The 15,491-nt window shown below is 45.1% G+C and overlaps 2 protein-coding genes across 2 annotated transcripts; both read right to left on the bottom strand.

The window, feature by feature from the left end:
- Positions 1-213: 213 nt before the first annotated feature.
- Positions 214-4,691, bottom strand: V8C40DRAFT_243823 (uncharacterized protein). The gene is made up of 6 exons (XM_083215518.1): positions 4,184-4,691; positions 3,512-4,127; positions 3,357-3,448; positions 2,854-3,288; positions 2,132-2,791; positions 214-2,067 (listed from the first exon to the last, which is right to left on the bottom strand). Exons 1-6 carry the CDS (start codon positions 4,392-4,394, stop codon positions 416-418), a joined length of 3,666 nt encoding a protein of 1,221 aa, XP_083073546.1. The 5' UTR covers positions 4,395-4,691; the 3' UTR covers positions 214-415.
- A 7,334-nt stretch (positions 4,692-12,025) lies between these two features.
- V8C40DRAFT_212745 (uncharacterized protein) lies at positions 12,026-15,033 on the bottom strand. Its single transcript, XM_083212128.1, has 3 exons — positions 14,455-15,033; positions 13,069-14,397; positions 12,026-13,009 (listed from the first exon to the last, which is right to left on the bottom strand). Exons 1-3 carry the CDS (start codon positions 14,667-14,669, stop codon positions 12,265-12,267), a joined length of 2,289 nt encoding a protein of 762 aa, XP_083073547.1. The 5' UTR covers positions 14,670-15,033; the 3' UTR covers positions 12,026-12,264.
- Positions 15,034-15,491: the final 458 nt, after the last annotated feature.

Genomic DNA, 15,491 nt, shown 5'->3' on the forward strand with positions numbered 1-15,491 from the left:
ATCTCTTACACATGAAGAAATTTCTCGAACTTCAAACGCAGACTCCGCCTAAATTTGGCGATTTATGCCCTCATCCTGTATTTGAACGGGTGACACCTGGAACCACATACTCAGGCTATGGCTAGCGTCACTTCTGACATGATTCACATATACCGACGCAAACTATTTTGTGCAACACTCAGTCTATGCCGTTGAAGTGCCTCATGTTGGAGTGTTCGATAAGATTAACGTGGTATAAAAACTATCTTACTGTCCGTCTAGGAAAGTATACAGATCTAGCAGGTCGTGCCTTTTGCCAGTGTAGCATATATCCAAATAAATAGCATTGAGTATAAGAGTAGAGAGGCTAAATTCTAGTGAAAACACGATGGAAACCCTTGATCAAACGCTGGGGCTTTATTTTGATCGAGGCTCCTCAGCCACCTGTCTGGCTTGAAGTATCATGCCTCAGTTTCTTCCATGCCGTTGTGGATTTATCCTTTAGTTTCTCAATAGGCCTCTTCCGATGAGGGATGAGTGGCGTGCCTGATGCATTCAGTGCTGTTGCGGTACTACTTTCTGGTAAAGTAAACATAACATCTGGGAAAGCGCTCTGGTTTGGATCAACGAGAATTAAGCCGGATAGTGGCATTTCTGTTGACCTAGAGGCATCTGGAGCGGCAGCGCCCTCAGTGCTAGATACTTGAGAAGTATTTTTGGCTAACCCCGATGCATCCATTTTGGACGATGTGGAAGTATTAGGAGTATCAGAGCTCACTACGTCAGGGAGAAGGTTCTCATTTGTCTCGGAACTCTCATTTTGCGTATCAGATGAGACAGATACTCCCAGCGAAGTTTGCGATCGAATGATGTCTTCTGGAGATGAATCACTCTCAGCCTCTTCCATAACTTCCTCCATATTGTGGCCCATTAGAGCGACCCCTTTTTTCCGGCCGTGGCCGAATACAACCGCCCCGTTTGTTGGGGTATTTATCGAACTCAACGACGGATGATGCCGGTTTTTGCTGTTGGAAGAGAGTACTTGGATCCGATCATCAAAACATGTACGGCGTGACTTCCCACCAGAGATATTGCACTGGCATTGTCCAAAGGCAGCTTCGTTACAATGCCAATAGATATCGTCTACTAATCGCCAGGGGATCGTATCTTTGTTGCCTTTCTCAAAAAGAATTCCTTCCAGGACATCAACACCAACTGCTAAGAGATTTTCCCCCGACGGTAGACTGACGTTAAGTCCACAACCATTGCAACGTTTCTTCATCTTTGATCTTGGCTTGATGAGCTCTCCAAAGTCATTACCGAAAAGAGTAACCGCTGAAATAGAGCATAAAAGATCCGTCCAGCCACTCCCACGCTCTGAAATTGACATCTTGGTGGTAAGAAGTTCAAGATTCTTGCGAGCTGCGACACCCATAAATTCGTATCCACCGAGAACGTTTCTCGGAGCTCGTCGTAAGATGCCCTCTTGTCTCGACTGAACGTTTGTCTCAATAACCTGCTCAAGCTGATGGCAGATTTGTTCTACCCTGTTTTCGAGGCAGTAATGTACTGTTTCTTGTTTCTTGAGATGCTCTGTGAAGGTTTTACCATCAATAATCCTGTTGGTTGTTACTTCCGTGACCTTTGTGCGTGAACGCAGACTGATTGAACGGTTGTCGGCATCATATAAAACCGCCTTCGCTGCCATGGTACCTTGAATTGTGGGAGGCGCCTCATTGAGATTTTTGACGATATTTATACCGAGGCCACCTGGATCTTCTTTCTCATCTCTCCTAAGAGACGTGCGAACGAGGTGAAGAAGTATAGGCAGGCCATCGGAAAGCCAAGCACGTTTTTCTTTCACATCGTACAACGTTATATACTGGTTAGCAATGTGGTCAACACGGTCGTCGTACCCATCTGACATACGCCTAGCAAACACTCCTTCCCTTAGGCCTCTACGAAAACTTGTGCCAACCTTGAAATACTCGCCAGCGCCAACGCTGACCTCAATCTTCTCCAAGGATAGGCTCGATTTCCCTTGAGAGAGGCCAGAATACTTGATATCATAATTTGCGCTTGGGGATCCTTGATATCGTCATAAATGTCAGAACGTACTATTCCTCAATGTTTGGCTCAGTGTGTGTCATACCTATGTTTTTTAGAGCTTCTGAACACCATCCAAGTATATGACGGGTATTCTGCATATTGTCAGATGAAATCAATATCCCCTGCTGTATACGGGGATCTAGATATGATAGGCGAGCACCAGATACGTCGACAAGTAAATGCCAGATGATAAGATCGCCCTGCTGCCTCATCGGTAACAACACAGTCGAGAAGCCCTTCAAAACAGTCTTTCCATTGAAGGTTGTCAGAAATCGAGCATCCGATAAAGTCGTCATCATTTCAAAAGGGATTTCCAACCCAGCTCCGGATTCAATGTTTTCTCTTGACTTTATTGGATAACCGGTGACAATAATGGGGTTATTGAACATCTGTTGCCAGCATTGACCCCCTGCATATGGCAAACGATTGGCTTTGATGTCGTCTAAAACAGTGAGTATTCTACATCTGAAAGACTTCTCAAATTCTTCGGACAGTAGAGGTAGATTATCTTCGGCCTGAAAACTGATAAGTTCCGGATGGCAAAACGAGATCTCTAAGTCGTGAAATGTTGGCTTAAAAACTGTTGCGAGCCATCCGATCTGCTCGCCAATTTCTGCAATGCAATGATTTGTGCCAATCATTTCAACTTTCAGAGATCTTTCGCTTATGGAGACTTTAATTTTTGTTCGATCTTCAAATTTGCCTAAATAGTTGTCAAATCATGTAAGGCCTCGGCTTAAATTTGCTATATGTAGGTTGACTCACATTGATACGAACTTTGAAGCGATTCAGAAGCATTGTACTCCTGTAACGCGCCTTGGATAGCCTGCAACAGATTGCACCCTACTGTCGGCCAAGTCTGAAGAAGATACTGCTCGCAGGTTGTAGCTTGTACGTCGTCAGAGGACCCAGTTAGAGTGATCACATTTGGTACTATCTCGGCGGCAGCCCCGTAGTATTCTTGGTCTTTTATAAATCCAAGAATATCGCATTCGACATCGAATATAACTCTGAAAGGTTTCGACGGATGCTGCCTGCTAATTCCCTTAATTGGGGGTAGACCCTGTATTAAGTGATCAGAGATGTTTTTCATGGCGTCTGAATTTATATATGTGGAAGTCAGCAAGCCCTGTAGCTTTCCAACGAGCCATTTGAAAGCAGGATCTTTAGTAACGGCGTCGAGAAAACTCTCGATATCTTCTGAAGAACATTTGTCGTCAGTATCAGCAATGGGGTACCGGCGGGAAGTTCTTTGTGCCGTAAGATACCTGTTTCGCCAACTTGTTTGCCAAATTCCATATCTGTCTCCTCTGTGGGCCGGCTTCCATTAAAAAATTCTCTCATCAATTGGGTGATTTTGCTAGACGTCCTATGTTAGTATCCATGGTAGTAGCTATTTGGAAAGCGGTTAGGCATAACCTACTCTCTATGTGTGTATATAAAATACATGGCATCGCGTTTTATCTGTAATTGGGACGTCTGACCCAATTTGAGAGCGAAAGCCTCGAGTAACTCTCGCAGCGACCCTATCAAACTACCTATTTTGTCGTCGGCAAATGGTTCCTGAAGGGGGACGTAGAGATGATTTGCGAATTCCAAGATATACCGGCGGGTCCTGCTGGCGCCCATGATATTCTGATCTCCAGTGTATAACGTTGGAGAGTTTGTGACATCCTCATGGTCTTGAAAGGGGGGAGCTTCAATAAGTCTTCTCTCTATCACAATATCGAGTGGCTCCCTAATCACCCTTTTTGTTTGGAGCTTTTGAGGTAGCTTCGGTGTCTCACGAGTTACTGACCCATATCCAGAATCGGTTTTCACGTTCGGAGCAACTTTGACCTTTGCAGGATCTGCTGAGGGGGTAGCGGCATTTTTCGATGGCAACTTTGGTTCTGGAGAGCCACTCCCGGGGCGCGACGAAGTGACAAATGAATGGGATGTCTGTCCCGGAAACTCATACCATTGTACCAAGTCCCCTTGCCATTGTTCCGAGTCCTCTTGCCATGTCAGGGGTTCGCTACTAAAAGTCGATGATTCACCTGGAGTTGAATGAGCTTTTGATATGATATATGACGAATACAATCGTATAATTTACCAGTTTGTAAGTTGTGAAATGGTAACATAGGTTCTCGTGGGCCACTGATTCCACTGAAGGCAGCTAAATACATGTCATCAATCATCGCAGGCGAATTCTGTAGATTCAGATCCGGCACCACATCATCCAAATCAATGTCTTCCTCATCGAGACCCATTTCCTCTGAATGACCACTTGCGCTCGCCAACTGATCATCTAGGGGATCCGTCATTTGAATCGTTTCTTCTTCTTGCTTGAAATCGGATATTTATAAAAAATCGCACGGCTGATATTGATGGCAAGCAACGTTGAGGAAGTCGTAATTTCTTGAGGTTTGGCCATGTGTTTATCACAAGCAACCCCTCAATGGCATCGGAAGTTGTGCTCAAGAAGGTAGCTGACGCAAGAATCAAGTATATTTCGGTCCTCGAGTCATAATCTTAGTCACGGAAAAGGCGGTACAATAAGTGTCTTGTGTTACATATTTTGTGTTACACACAACTAAAGACGACAATGAAATGGTTTTATTTCGACGTTGTTGAAAAATAACCGTGAAGCTTTTAAATGCGCATCCTCAACTAGTTTGGCGCATAGCCACTGCACCGCCCAATATCCAAATAGGGCTTCATGCAGCATCGAATTCATTGGATAAATCACTATCCACGTTGTACTGTATTATGCGGCAGACTGCTGCGCTAGCCTAAATACGCAAAAACTGCTATAGGACGGCATAGAGGGGAAATTACCTACACATGTCCAGCGAGTTGTTACAGTGTGCAGCGTTTTTAGTGCCAGAAAACATTAGTTTGAGAATAATTCGCCTAGTTTATCAATGCTCGCAATCCAGCTTCAATAGTAGCTGATGGAATTCCTGTGTCTTGCTTGTTTCACTTCATCCCATGTAATATGACGAGCATATCATCTGATGAAGTTTACCCTGAGCTATTAGCGCACTATTCTGCAGCATTTCAAGCTAATTGATGACGGAAATATTTTCGGGGGAAAAAGAAAAGAATCAGAAAAGAGGAAAGAAAAAACCTTCTAGCTTTCTCCAGAGCCCTTTGTTGGTCATGCGCACTCATATGGTTAGACTTTATACAAGAGCGTTGATAAAAGAAACTCACGTTACTTCAACTAGGAACTTGGAACCAGTAGCAGATAGCAAAAGATATAGATAACTCTAACTAGTTAAATAGTCATGAGAGACAGAAAAATGATGATTACCTGATGACGGTATCTTATATCTCATAGGCACTGGTTATTGGACAAATACGCAAAGCTTAGACATAAGTGAACCAATCTACAAGGAGGCACCATCTTTAACTACTGTATTACTAGCTTCTGTCGGGAACTGCCGATTCTAATTTCCTGTCTAGAAAGCTTTAATATGCTCGGCGTCTTATTCTCACGTACCCATTTCATCGGTAGTGAACAAGCGCTCTGCAACGGAAACTCTCATGATCTCCCATTGCTATTATCTGAACCTTAGAACCGAATCTATTTGTTTGTGATCTGTGTAACTGATTATGGTAATGCTCCTCCCCCCTTTTCAGTTACCAAGATCGGAAACATCTCCCGAAATCGCACATTGCTTTAAGCCAAGTTCGAGATAGCGGTCATCACATGTACACTGCAACTGCAAATCTGCCTAAGCACTGCTGTAGCCGCCCCCCTGCAGAATGACCCAGGATTATGAGTTGTGAGCCGTCTTTAGACATGTGATTTACTGATGTCTTGGTGTCTCGGTGCCTAATCAGAAGGTCAACTTCCGAGGCCCCCCTTTTACCGGTAAAAACTCCAGTCTGCGTGTCTTGTGTCAAACTCTGCCGTCTCCGCATCGACTCCTACCGCTTGTTTTACCTGAGGCTAACAAATTGAAGTTTTAGTTGCATGTGGATAAGCCATGAATTAGTGGCCTAACAACAGGCAAATTGCGTCTCCAAATGAATGCATGCAACATGCACCTTGATAGGCTCGCAATGTCCACCGTAGCAATGTCAAGTTCTAGACCACTGCACAGCAATTCGTAGTCCGTTTTTTCGATGTTGTCTTTCAAATCATAACTACGTCATAATAATAAACGATGTCACAGGGTGTCGGCTCGGAGCCTTTCTCATGTTGTTGCATGCGTCGGGTTGCGATTTGATATGAGCCTTGACACCGAACAGCCCCATAGTCACAACTGACAAGTCATAAAGCGCCTCATCGGGTAGCGATAGTCAATTCGTGCATAAAATGTTCTATTTTGATGTGTTGCCCCATGGTTGCCTTTTTTTGAGGATGTGTGGGTAAATGTACATATTGTTTATACGAGTATGAGACCAGCTGTAAGGATTCTGAAGTGTTATTTGGTGTTGGGCATACTCGGTGATATAAATACGTGGACGAATGAGTGATGATGACAAGAGGGTAGATTAGGATGTGACGAGTGATTGGGCAAGTGACCTCCCCCAATGGCGGCTGCAGGAAATTACATTTGGATTGGTTGGCTAAACAGAGAAGATGAGGGAAAGGCTGACTCGGTAGAGGTATAAGGATATCAGCTGAACACTAGGGTCAAATAAAAACAGAAAGTATCTGTTTGTATGTATACCCTTGTAATAGTAGTATTGAGAATGAGGCTGTAGCTTTTGTATATCATGAAGAATGATCAGAATAACTTGAGTAAGTGAAAAGGAAATGTGAATAATATGTGTAGGCAAGGAGGAATTATGGTTGGAATGAATTCACAAGGTGCCATCGTGGGTTACGTATAAATTAGGTCGTAGGATAATATCTATAAGATTAAGCAGCCACTTAAAGGTTTCCTCACTTTTATCTAAATGCAGTCATGAAATTGACCGTTTCTGTATCGGCCTCCATTCAGTCCAATTTAAGCGCCTATATGTAGACATGAGATTCTCACATCTATCTCTATCTCTCTGCTGCTGAGTCTTGATTTTGTAAATGAATATCACATGCATATCCACGTACACAAATAACATGATATTGATATCAATGTAAATAACCGTGCATAGATTGACTTTAACCGATGCCATATTGTTAAAATTATGTACACAAATATGAGCCAGATCAGGAATAAAAACTGGGAATTAATCTTATAGACTCTGAGTTCTGCAATCTTCTTGACACGGAAAGCTGCAAAGGGTAAATTGCAAGAGAAAACATTCAATTTAGTAACATGTAACTTGTAAGAGAACAGACTCAATCTACACATCTAATTAGTCTGCAATGTTCACTTGTGATACTACATGACAGCTACGCAGAAGGATTTCTATCTGTTGTTGCAATAACGCTTTCATACAGGCTGAAAGGCTCGTGTTTAAAAATACACACCAATCCCTTGATTTAAAATGATAACAGCATATTAAATCTCAATGTAGATATAAAAGGCCATGTATAAAACACAAGTCCTGTATTAAATTATCTGATATCACGTACTATTGCCGTTGATGAATAGGATCCAAAATAGCTGAGCGCACACCGTCACAATCTGATGTTGAATTCACTCACGAACCTTGGGACTTGAACGTATCAAACTTGGAATAGATACAGTACACTGCTTTACTATGGACCGACTAAACTACACTGTTCTTTTTGCCCAGTTTGCTCAATTAGAGTTGACCTAGATACCTAGTAGGCGGTAGAAAGTATACGAGCGTCGTTTATCAAAGTGATAGGTAACTTAATTCCATAATTGCGCCCTCTTGTCGCCAGCCCTACGCGTTGCCGCCTTATTACCTGTAGCCTTATGCCACCTATGAATCATTATGACTATATTTATGCACTCGTATCTACATATTCGTCTGAGGTATAAAACTGCTCCAAAATAGAACGATTGGTTGCCTTTTTTTCTGCAGCGATTTAGGGCAGGCAACCATACAATTTGTATCCACTACATTAGCCAAATCAAGAGAAATTAACGCCCTTTAAGCATTTGTGCGTATACTATGTGTTCAATAGCGGTATCCGCCGTAGTCAACTGTTGCCTTCGACAAGGTAAGCCTGACCGCCGATTCATAGCTCTCATGGACAGTATTTCGGGGCAGAAAGTCGGGAAACAGGATTCCATGAGTGAGTCGGATACTTGCGAGTAATGTAAGCAAGTACCCATTGGCTGCCTCATCTTGCCACGGATCACGAACAGTCTATCACATGCGGGACTGAGCAAGCTAGCCTATCTGACAGTGCGATTGTTACACAAGTGGCCATCCATAGAGCCCAGGGGTGCAGTTACTCTAGTATTACCCCGGAATGATCGGCGAGGAGCCTTAGGCTAGTTGTGCTGCCTCTCGACGAAAGAGGGCATTGTGAGACCGTGAGCCTCCCTACTTCAGCTGGCTTATTCGGGCCTCCTCTACGAGTATGTTTCTGACTAGTCACCGCCTGAATAAATTGAGCTTCAGCCACCAACAATGACTCGCATATGTTAATGGTCTTATGACTCCAACAGCTGAACGGAAAGGTGCGGCTTTGGGATTTTACTGGTCATCTGCGATACCCTCCATGTGCTTTTCTCTCTCTCGGATCCTGGGTGCGCTAAGCCACGGCATATTACGACTACTATCCGATGATATGTTGTCTTGGATATGTATGGATATGCCCGAAAGTGGGAGGGGCATCGCACCAGGCAAAAGCTCCTGCGAAAATCCGCCGAAAAGATGCTGGGGCGAGTGGCAATGGAAAATCTTACCCTTGAACATTCATTGCTCGGACTCTCCCCGCTTGGTTTGCCCCCTTGATGAGCAAGTTCTAAGCAAGTACGGGCGTTCACATACCGTTGATGAGAAATGAGAGCCGCATATGGAGGTTACGTTCTAAAAACTCAAACTGGGCTAAAAAATGCAGATGCCTAACAGAATGCCCTCGGTTATCTTAGTGCGGTTGCCTTGATGTTCTAGATCCCATCTCCGTATCTGACGTCAAGGTGCGTCGGACTTGAGGAACTCCATGAAACGTATCAACTAACTGGAATTGGGCATCTTTTAAAAATACCCAAAATTGCGAGGAGGCGGGATCAATAGTTTCGCAATTTCGGTGACAACGGAAGCACCAACCTAAGGATTCAATTTCAGCCGCAAGGTGGCTTGCTACATATAGGTACCCGACTTAAGCCACTCGGGAACTCGTATGTAAGGCAATAATAGGTACTTGATGGGCCTTACCTACATGTATGGAGGGCCTCAGGTTTTTAGGCGCCGTTGCAAGAGCTGAAAATTTGATCTGTACCTAGCCGGGAGAAAGAGGGCCGCCTTTTTCTATTCCGGTGAAAAGGCGAGAAGTAGGAACCCTTGGGCTGAATGTTGAGTTAGGCAGAAGCTTTTTCGGGTTTCATTGATCCCCGGTTCTTGGAAGTCCTACGGCATGGGCAGCGTCTTACACGCCATACCTGCGGCTGCTGGCATCCCGTTCCGTACGACTGTTGAGGATTGTGTCTCACCAGAAGAACTTTGGTATCAAGGTCCAGTGATGATTATATATGCTTCTAAAGCAATTGGGGCTTTTGGTCATGTAGATCATCAGCGGCGACAAAAATCCCTCGTGTGATATCGTTCAACTCGGCTCACAAATCAAGAACGCCTTGTTCCGAAAAATAAAGATTTGCTAAACGGCCCCACCGGTGCCTGTGCATGAGCTCCGCAGTGAACATGCTCCGGTTGTCAGTTATTGCCCTGAACCTGTGTAACCCCGGCGTTGGGGACCGAGTTACATACAACCCTGCAGGTTCAGATGAGCTTAAGGCGGTAACAGGTCGGTGCGGATTCTATGCCTGGTATTGTTTCAGGGTGTAAGAGAGTTTGCCGATTCCCCGTTATGTATATTTCCCTAACAAGGTAGGCAAGAAATGCGGGTGAAAGAAACCTGAAAAAAGAGGCAAAAAAGGCAACCGCATTAGCGCAACTCAAGGGCTCAGGAACTGGCCAATAACATGTAAGAGGGTGTTACCGGAGAAAACAACGCGTTGATTGCATTAGTCGACATTCCAGTAGAAGACCTTATGCCTTCCACTGTCCTGTACTGTAAAGTTCAGTAATAAACGGCACGGGCGCAAAATAACAAACTCTGAGTAAGGCTGAAGTCTTACTGTAGGTGTCTATACTCATCTGAGCTAACAGTCATTTGCACAGACGATAAGGCGTAAAGAGATCGACCTCGTGAGATGGCAATGGGCAACCCAACCGACTAATCGTCGTCTGCCTTCGCCGCCCCTGTAAGACACCACAAATCGGCCCTGTTCTGTTCTGCATACCCATACTTTAGACTGGAACATGTGTTCATTCTTTTTGGAATCTTTTTGTCAGTGCTCATCAAGGTCACCCCAGTCTGAGCCCTTTCTTCTCACCGAGCTCCATATGCACACGAGCAACATGTCCTATTGAGGCATCTGAATCAAGTATCACGATATACCGGAGGAGCCGTGATAATACGAATAATATTGCATTAGAGCCCCCCCCCACGTGTCACCCCAAACACACGGAAAAAGTTTCCCATACTCAAAGAAGTTCTTTGCGCATGCATACCCCTCTAATGAACGTGCATTCCGCGAGGCGACCAACCACAGCAACTAACACTCACCAAAAAAAAACCTCATAATCCATCCGAGTACAGAGCACGCCATCGGTGATTTACCAATGCATACCTGGTGATCTCTGTAGCTCTTTCCTCCTCTCGACCGATTCTCGGCATTCACACCCAATTCTCGGACTTCACGGCCAACATCGGAGTGGGTGTGTGAACAGCTTTTGCCTAAAATGCTACTCAATTTGCAGCCTTCTGGTAGCCTTTTCGTAACCTTGTGGTAGCCTTCTGGCAGCCTCGTGATATACATGTAGAGAAAGCGGGGGAGATAACACCAGCCTAACTCCATCGTATTCGGTCTCTGCCATTCTTTGACCAACGAAGATGAAGCGTACAATCAATATAAACGACCAGTATTTGGCCGACGGATGCCTACATTCCGTATATCTATTATTATCACGTTGCATCGAGGATTCAACGTCCAGTTCCCTCCTCACAGCCTCAAAGGCGATACTTCTGTCGTCATAGATGGTCTACTTGATACATCACAAATGGTTTCCACCAAATCAGGCACCTGCAGCAGCAAGTACCTACCTAGGTCCCAGGTTGAAACACTTCTAGAAATAATGGACAGTTCTAGAACTAACGGACTTTCTAGAAACCACAAACACTTCTAGAAAAAACGGACGCTTCTAGAAAAAATGGGCACTTCTAGAAGTAACAGAACGAAGGCCGAGGCCTAGGTCTAGACCCTCCATCGAAATAGTACACCATGATATTCCCATATCGGCACTCAGAACCCTGGTCTTTCCCTCTTAACCACGTGCCTTCCCGCAACCACGTGTAGTTCATCAGAACTTTTCAAGCTCAGGTACCGCTACTTACTTAGTCACTAACCCGGCCGCCTATCAAGGCCAGAATACCCAGGGGAACCAGTCTTACTAGTCGGAACCAAAATACTGGGACCAATCCCGATATCCCTCAACCGATGAGCCGCAGAGCCGCAAAGCCGCAGAGCCGCATAGACCCTAGTTAGTATATGACGAGAAAAAAAAAGTAGTTCATGTTTGTATCAATAAATAGAAACTCTTGGCCCGTAAATGGAAACGTCTGATTGGGTTGGCTCGGGCCAAACTAGTTGAGCTTAATCAGACTACAACTCTTCTTGTTCAATTCTACGGTATTCGAATGTGAGGTATGCTTCTTGATTGAATCGAAATTTTGTGAATTCTATTGAATTGGGTCATTTTCGTATAAATTGTGAAGTATCAAACCCAAAAGAATTTTTGCTTACAGCAACAAGCCCCTTTACAAGTCATGCAAGGCAAGTTCTCAAGCGTGGATCGAGTATGTTAATTTTCATCATCTTTCATTCACTATGTATCTACCTAGTTCGTATTTAAGTATGTAATAGGAAACAGAAAAGAATTGTGTACATGAGATAATTAAGAAAACAAATGTAAAACTAGGCCCGGAAGCTTTTTTTTCTAAACCTCTAAACCTGCGCTCTATGCGCGCTCTATCCAAATAGAAATAGCCACCAACGCCCATTTATGCAGTCTATAGATGTTGAATGCGTGGTTTTAGTCTATTTGAGGAAGAGCGTCGCCTTGTGCGCCAAGTCCGAGGTTTACAATCTCCCTAGCACCCACTTCGGGAGTTTTGGCTGTAAAGTCAATATCATATTCATCTGCCACAGTGAACGTTGAGTTCTCTGCATCCCACAAGAGCCATTGGCCAACAGAAGAGATCTGTCGTCCAATCCACAGGATCCTCTCCTTTCGAGCATCCACCATGGATGCCTGCTCAAAGTATTTTTCATCTTCTTCAACGATCTCGCCAGAGAACCAGTTTAGGGGAAAGTACTCCTCAGTATAGATCAGACCACGCATAGCGTAATCTTCTGGGAGTGGTCGGTAGTGATCTTGATTTTCTGCTCCAGGGAATACTGCACTGTCCATGCGAGGTTCAAACTTGCAGGACTGCTTCAAATAGTTAAGCATAGTCGCTATCAGCTTCCAGGGGTACTTTTGCTCGATGAATTTCATCGCAGCCGGAAATTTAGACAAATGGTGTATAAACACCATTTGCGTGTGGAGGAATGGCAATATATTCATGTCTCCCCACCGCTGAATTACTATCTCGAGTGTTTGTACAGCCAAAGAGAGCGATTGGTAAAAGGTGTCTGCTGGAATGGGCTCCGGAGCAATAGATTCTCCAGCAGTGTCCATGTCATCAGACCGCTTGGGAACAATGGCATGTTTAAGGACATTAGAATCGTTGCCGAAGCCAAGGAGAGAGCATGTAATAGAAATGCCCATATAGTATCTGTAAATGAGTAAGTTAGTGGCCACGACTAGATGAATGCAAAAGTCAGATATTCTTACCCAGCTTCCAGCCAGCTTTTCGTGATTCGAGCAATATGTCCATCCAAGAGACTCAAGAATTGTTTAGCGGCGTTTCCCAGTTGGCCCTTTTCTTTGCCAGAGAAGAAGATAGCCAGGATGCGCACAAAGGCAAGATCAATTAATTCTAGCCGAGGCGGGTTTGAACTCAAAACTGGATCAAACAGAGTCATAACGCTCTCCCTGGCACTTAGGAACGGGATAGGGACACAGAGAGACTTTGTATAGTAATATGTCTGCTGAAGCGCGTTGGGACGCGCCAGAATAGCTAGGTGATGGTAGAGTCGACCAGTGGTCGGTAGCTTATCCGATGCCTTTGAATACCAGTATCGAGAAACAGCAGTCCAAGTTTCTCGGTCTCGAATATCGTCGTCTTCAATCGCCATACGATATCTGCCCAAATCTCCGAGACATTCGATCCAAGTATCTTCAAATGCAGGTACAGTTTCGTAGAGAAGAGCCATCATGCTGTACGCAATGTAGATGAAAGTAAGCATGTGCTCTAGAGACAGGGGTAGTCTGTGTCTCAGAAGTTCCAGGAACGAATGTATGCCATGCCTCCACATTCTCGCCGGCATGGCGTATTTAGAGGCAAGCCGTCGAAGTGCTGGGCTAGCAGACGGATGTTGACTCGCCAGAAAAAAGTCGTGATGCTCATGAAGCAGTGTACGATGCAGAGCAATAAGTGCTTGCCACTGCTCGTTATTAAGCTGCTGTGGCGAGTCTTTGTTGGCTGATTGAGCATTATCAACCTCAATACACTTGCTTTCTACCATGACAAGTCCGGCGTAGATGCCTTTGACCTCAGCAACAAGTTGTTCCTGGGATATTGGCCTAGTTTCAGGCTGCCGAATCAGCTGAGATACAGAAGGATCCTCGGTATCATCATCCGCCCCAACTTCAGTATCTGGGCCAGGTTCTGGATCGGGCTCCTCCATTTTATGCTGGTTTGGCTTGGCATGCGACAACGGCCTAGATCGTTGGCCTAGAGTTTGCGCTTTGAGCTGAGAAGGTCTTTGAGGACCGCCGCTGCTCGGACTCCAGAGTTGGCGAGTACTTAAACCCTTGTTACCGCGATCAAACTCTTTATTGTCGGTTTGCTGCCTGCCTCGCCCCCGCCTAGTTGGGGTAGAGGGCGGGGGGCTGCTACTTGGAGAGCAAACCTTCTTACTTCGACCTTCATTATCCGAGCTCTCTTTGGCATTTAAAGGACTACGCTCTGGATTCTGCTGGTCTTCTGACTGATCTAAAGCAGATCGTTTCCTCGATCTCTTATTCTGATCTTGTTCTGTGGCAGATGTAGGCTGGGGTCTTTGACACACGTTAGACAAGGCAAGGCAGTCACATGTCCGGGCGGGGGTCGCTCACTGAGGCTTGGACGAGGTGAGTTTCATCCGCTGGAAGGCGTCCAGAATGGCCTTTTCCTCCGTGGGGTGCTTCTCCCCGCTGTTTTGGACATGCTGTTTGAATCCATCGAGCGTCGGCGGCTTAACGTCCACCTGACAGATGGGGCAGCTGAGCTGCCTTGAATTGCGTAGATAATTGACAAAGATTTTGGAGATGTCTGGTTGGACAGAAGACATGATACTTTCGATGGCGGAGATAGGACTCAACAACGCTGGTACACATGTACGTTGTGGTAGCGTTTGTGTGAGTGAGAGATTTGGGGGCTAGCGGGTTTGCTTGGGGGCGGACTGCGGGAATCCCAACTACCACTCAAGCGCAGAGGGACAAGGCTTCTACTCATAGAGGATTAGTTCATGGAATTAATTCTGCGGTGTTCTGTGGCATTCTCTGCGTTCTAGCGGCTGCGGTTCGTGGTGGATTGGGGCTTCGGTGAATGAGAAAAAAGCATTTCTGCTCGTCGGGAATGATGACATGAAATGTTTAAAAGCAAATATCATGGGTGAGACAGCATGCCCCACAGCCCTAGCATGGGCCAACCCCTGTAGCAACGCCTGTGCAGGGCTAGTGATAAATGCCAGGCCTTACTACATGTACAGTACATGTAGTGTGGAGATTGCATCCATTGGTTCCCCGAGCGAGGGGTTGTTGCGCGCACCATCGCGGTTGCCTTGTAATTGAGCCTCAAACTTCGAGGTGCGGCTCTTAGAGGCTCAACCCTCGACCCCCATCTTCATATATACTAGGTGGGTATGTGTATAGATATATATAACATGATAAAAAGTAAAGGACCTACTGTGGATATAGAGATTGTCAAAGGTGAGAGAACTGAAGATGACGAGCGAGTGACGCAACGGAAGAACGGGAACATTGATCGATGAAGCATGAGGGCAATAGTTTATCGATGTGCCAACATGATGTGTAGAGTGGTTGATGAGGTTTTGCCAATGCTTAATATTGTCAAGAATGAAGAGGGGAGCGCATCAACGTTATATATACCT

Source organism: Trichoderma camerunense (genome assembly GCF_050948025.1).
Source record: "Trichoderma camerunense strain CBS 138272 chromosome Unknown V8C40scaffold_8, whole genome shotgun sequence".
Classification (NCBI taxonomy): Eukaryota; Fungi; Ascomycota; class Sordariomycetes; order Hypocreales; family Hypocreaceae; genus Trichoderma; species Trichoderma camerunense.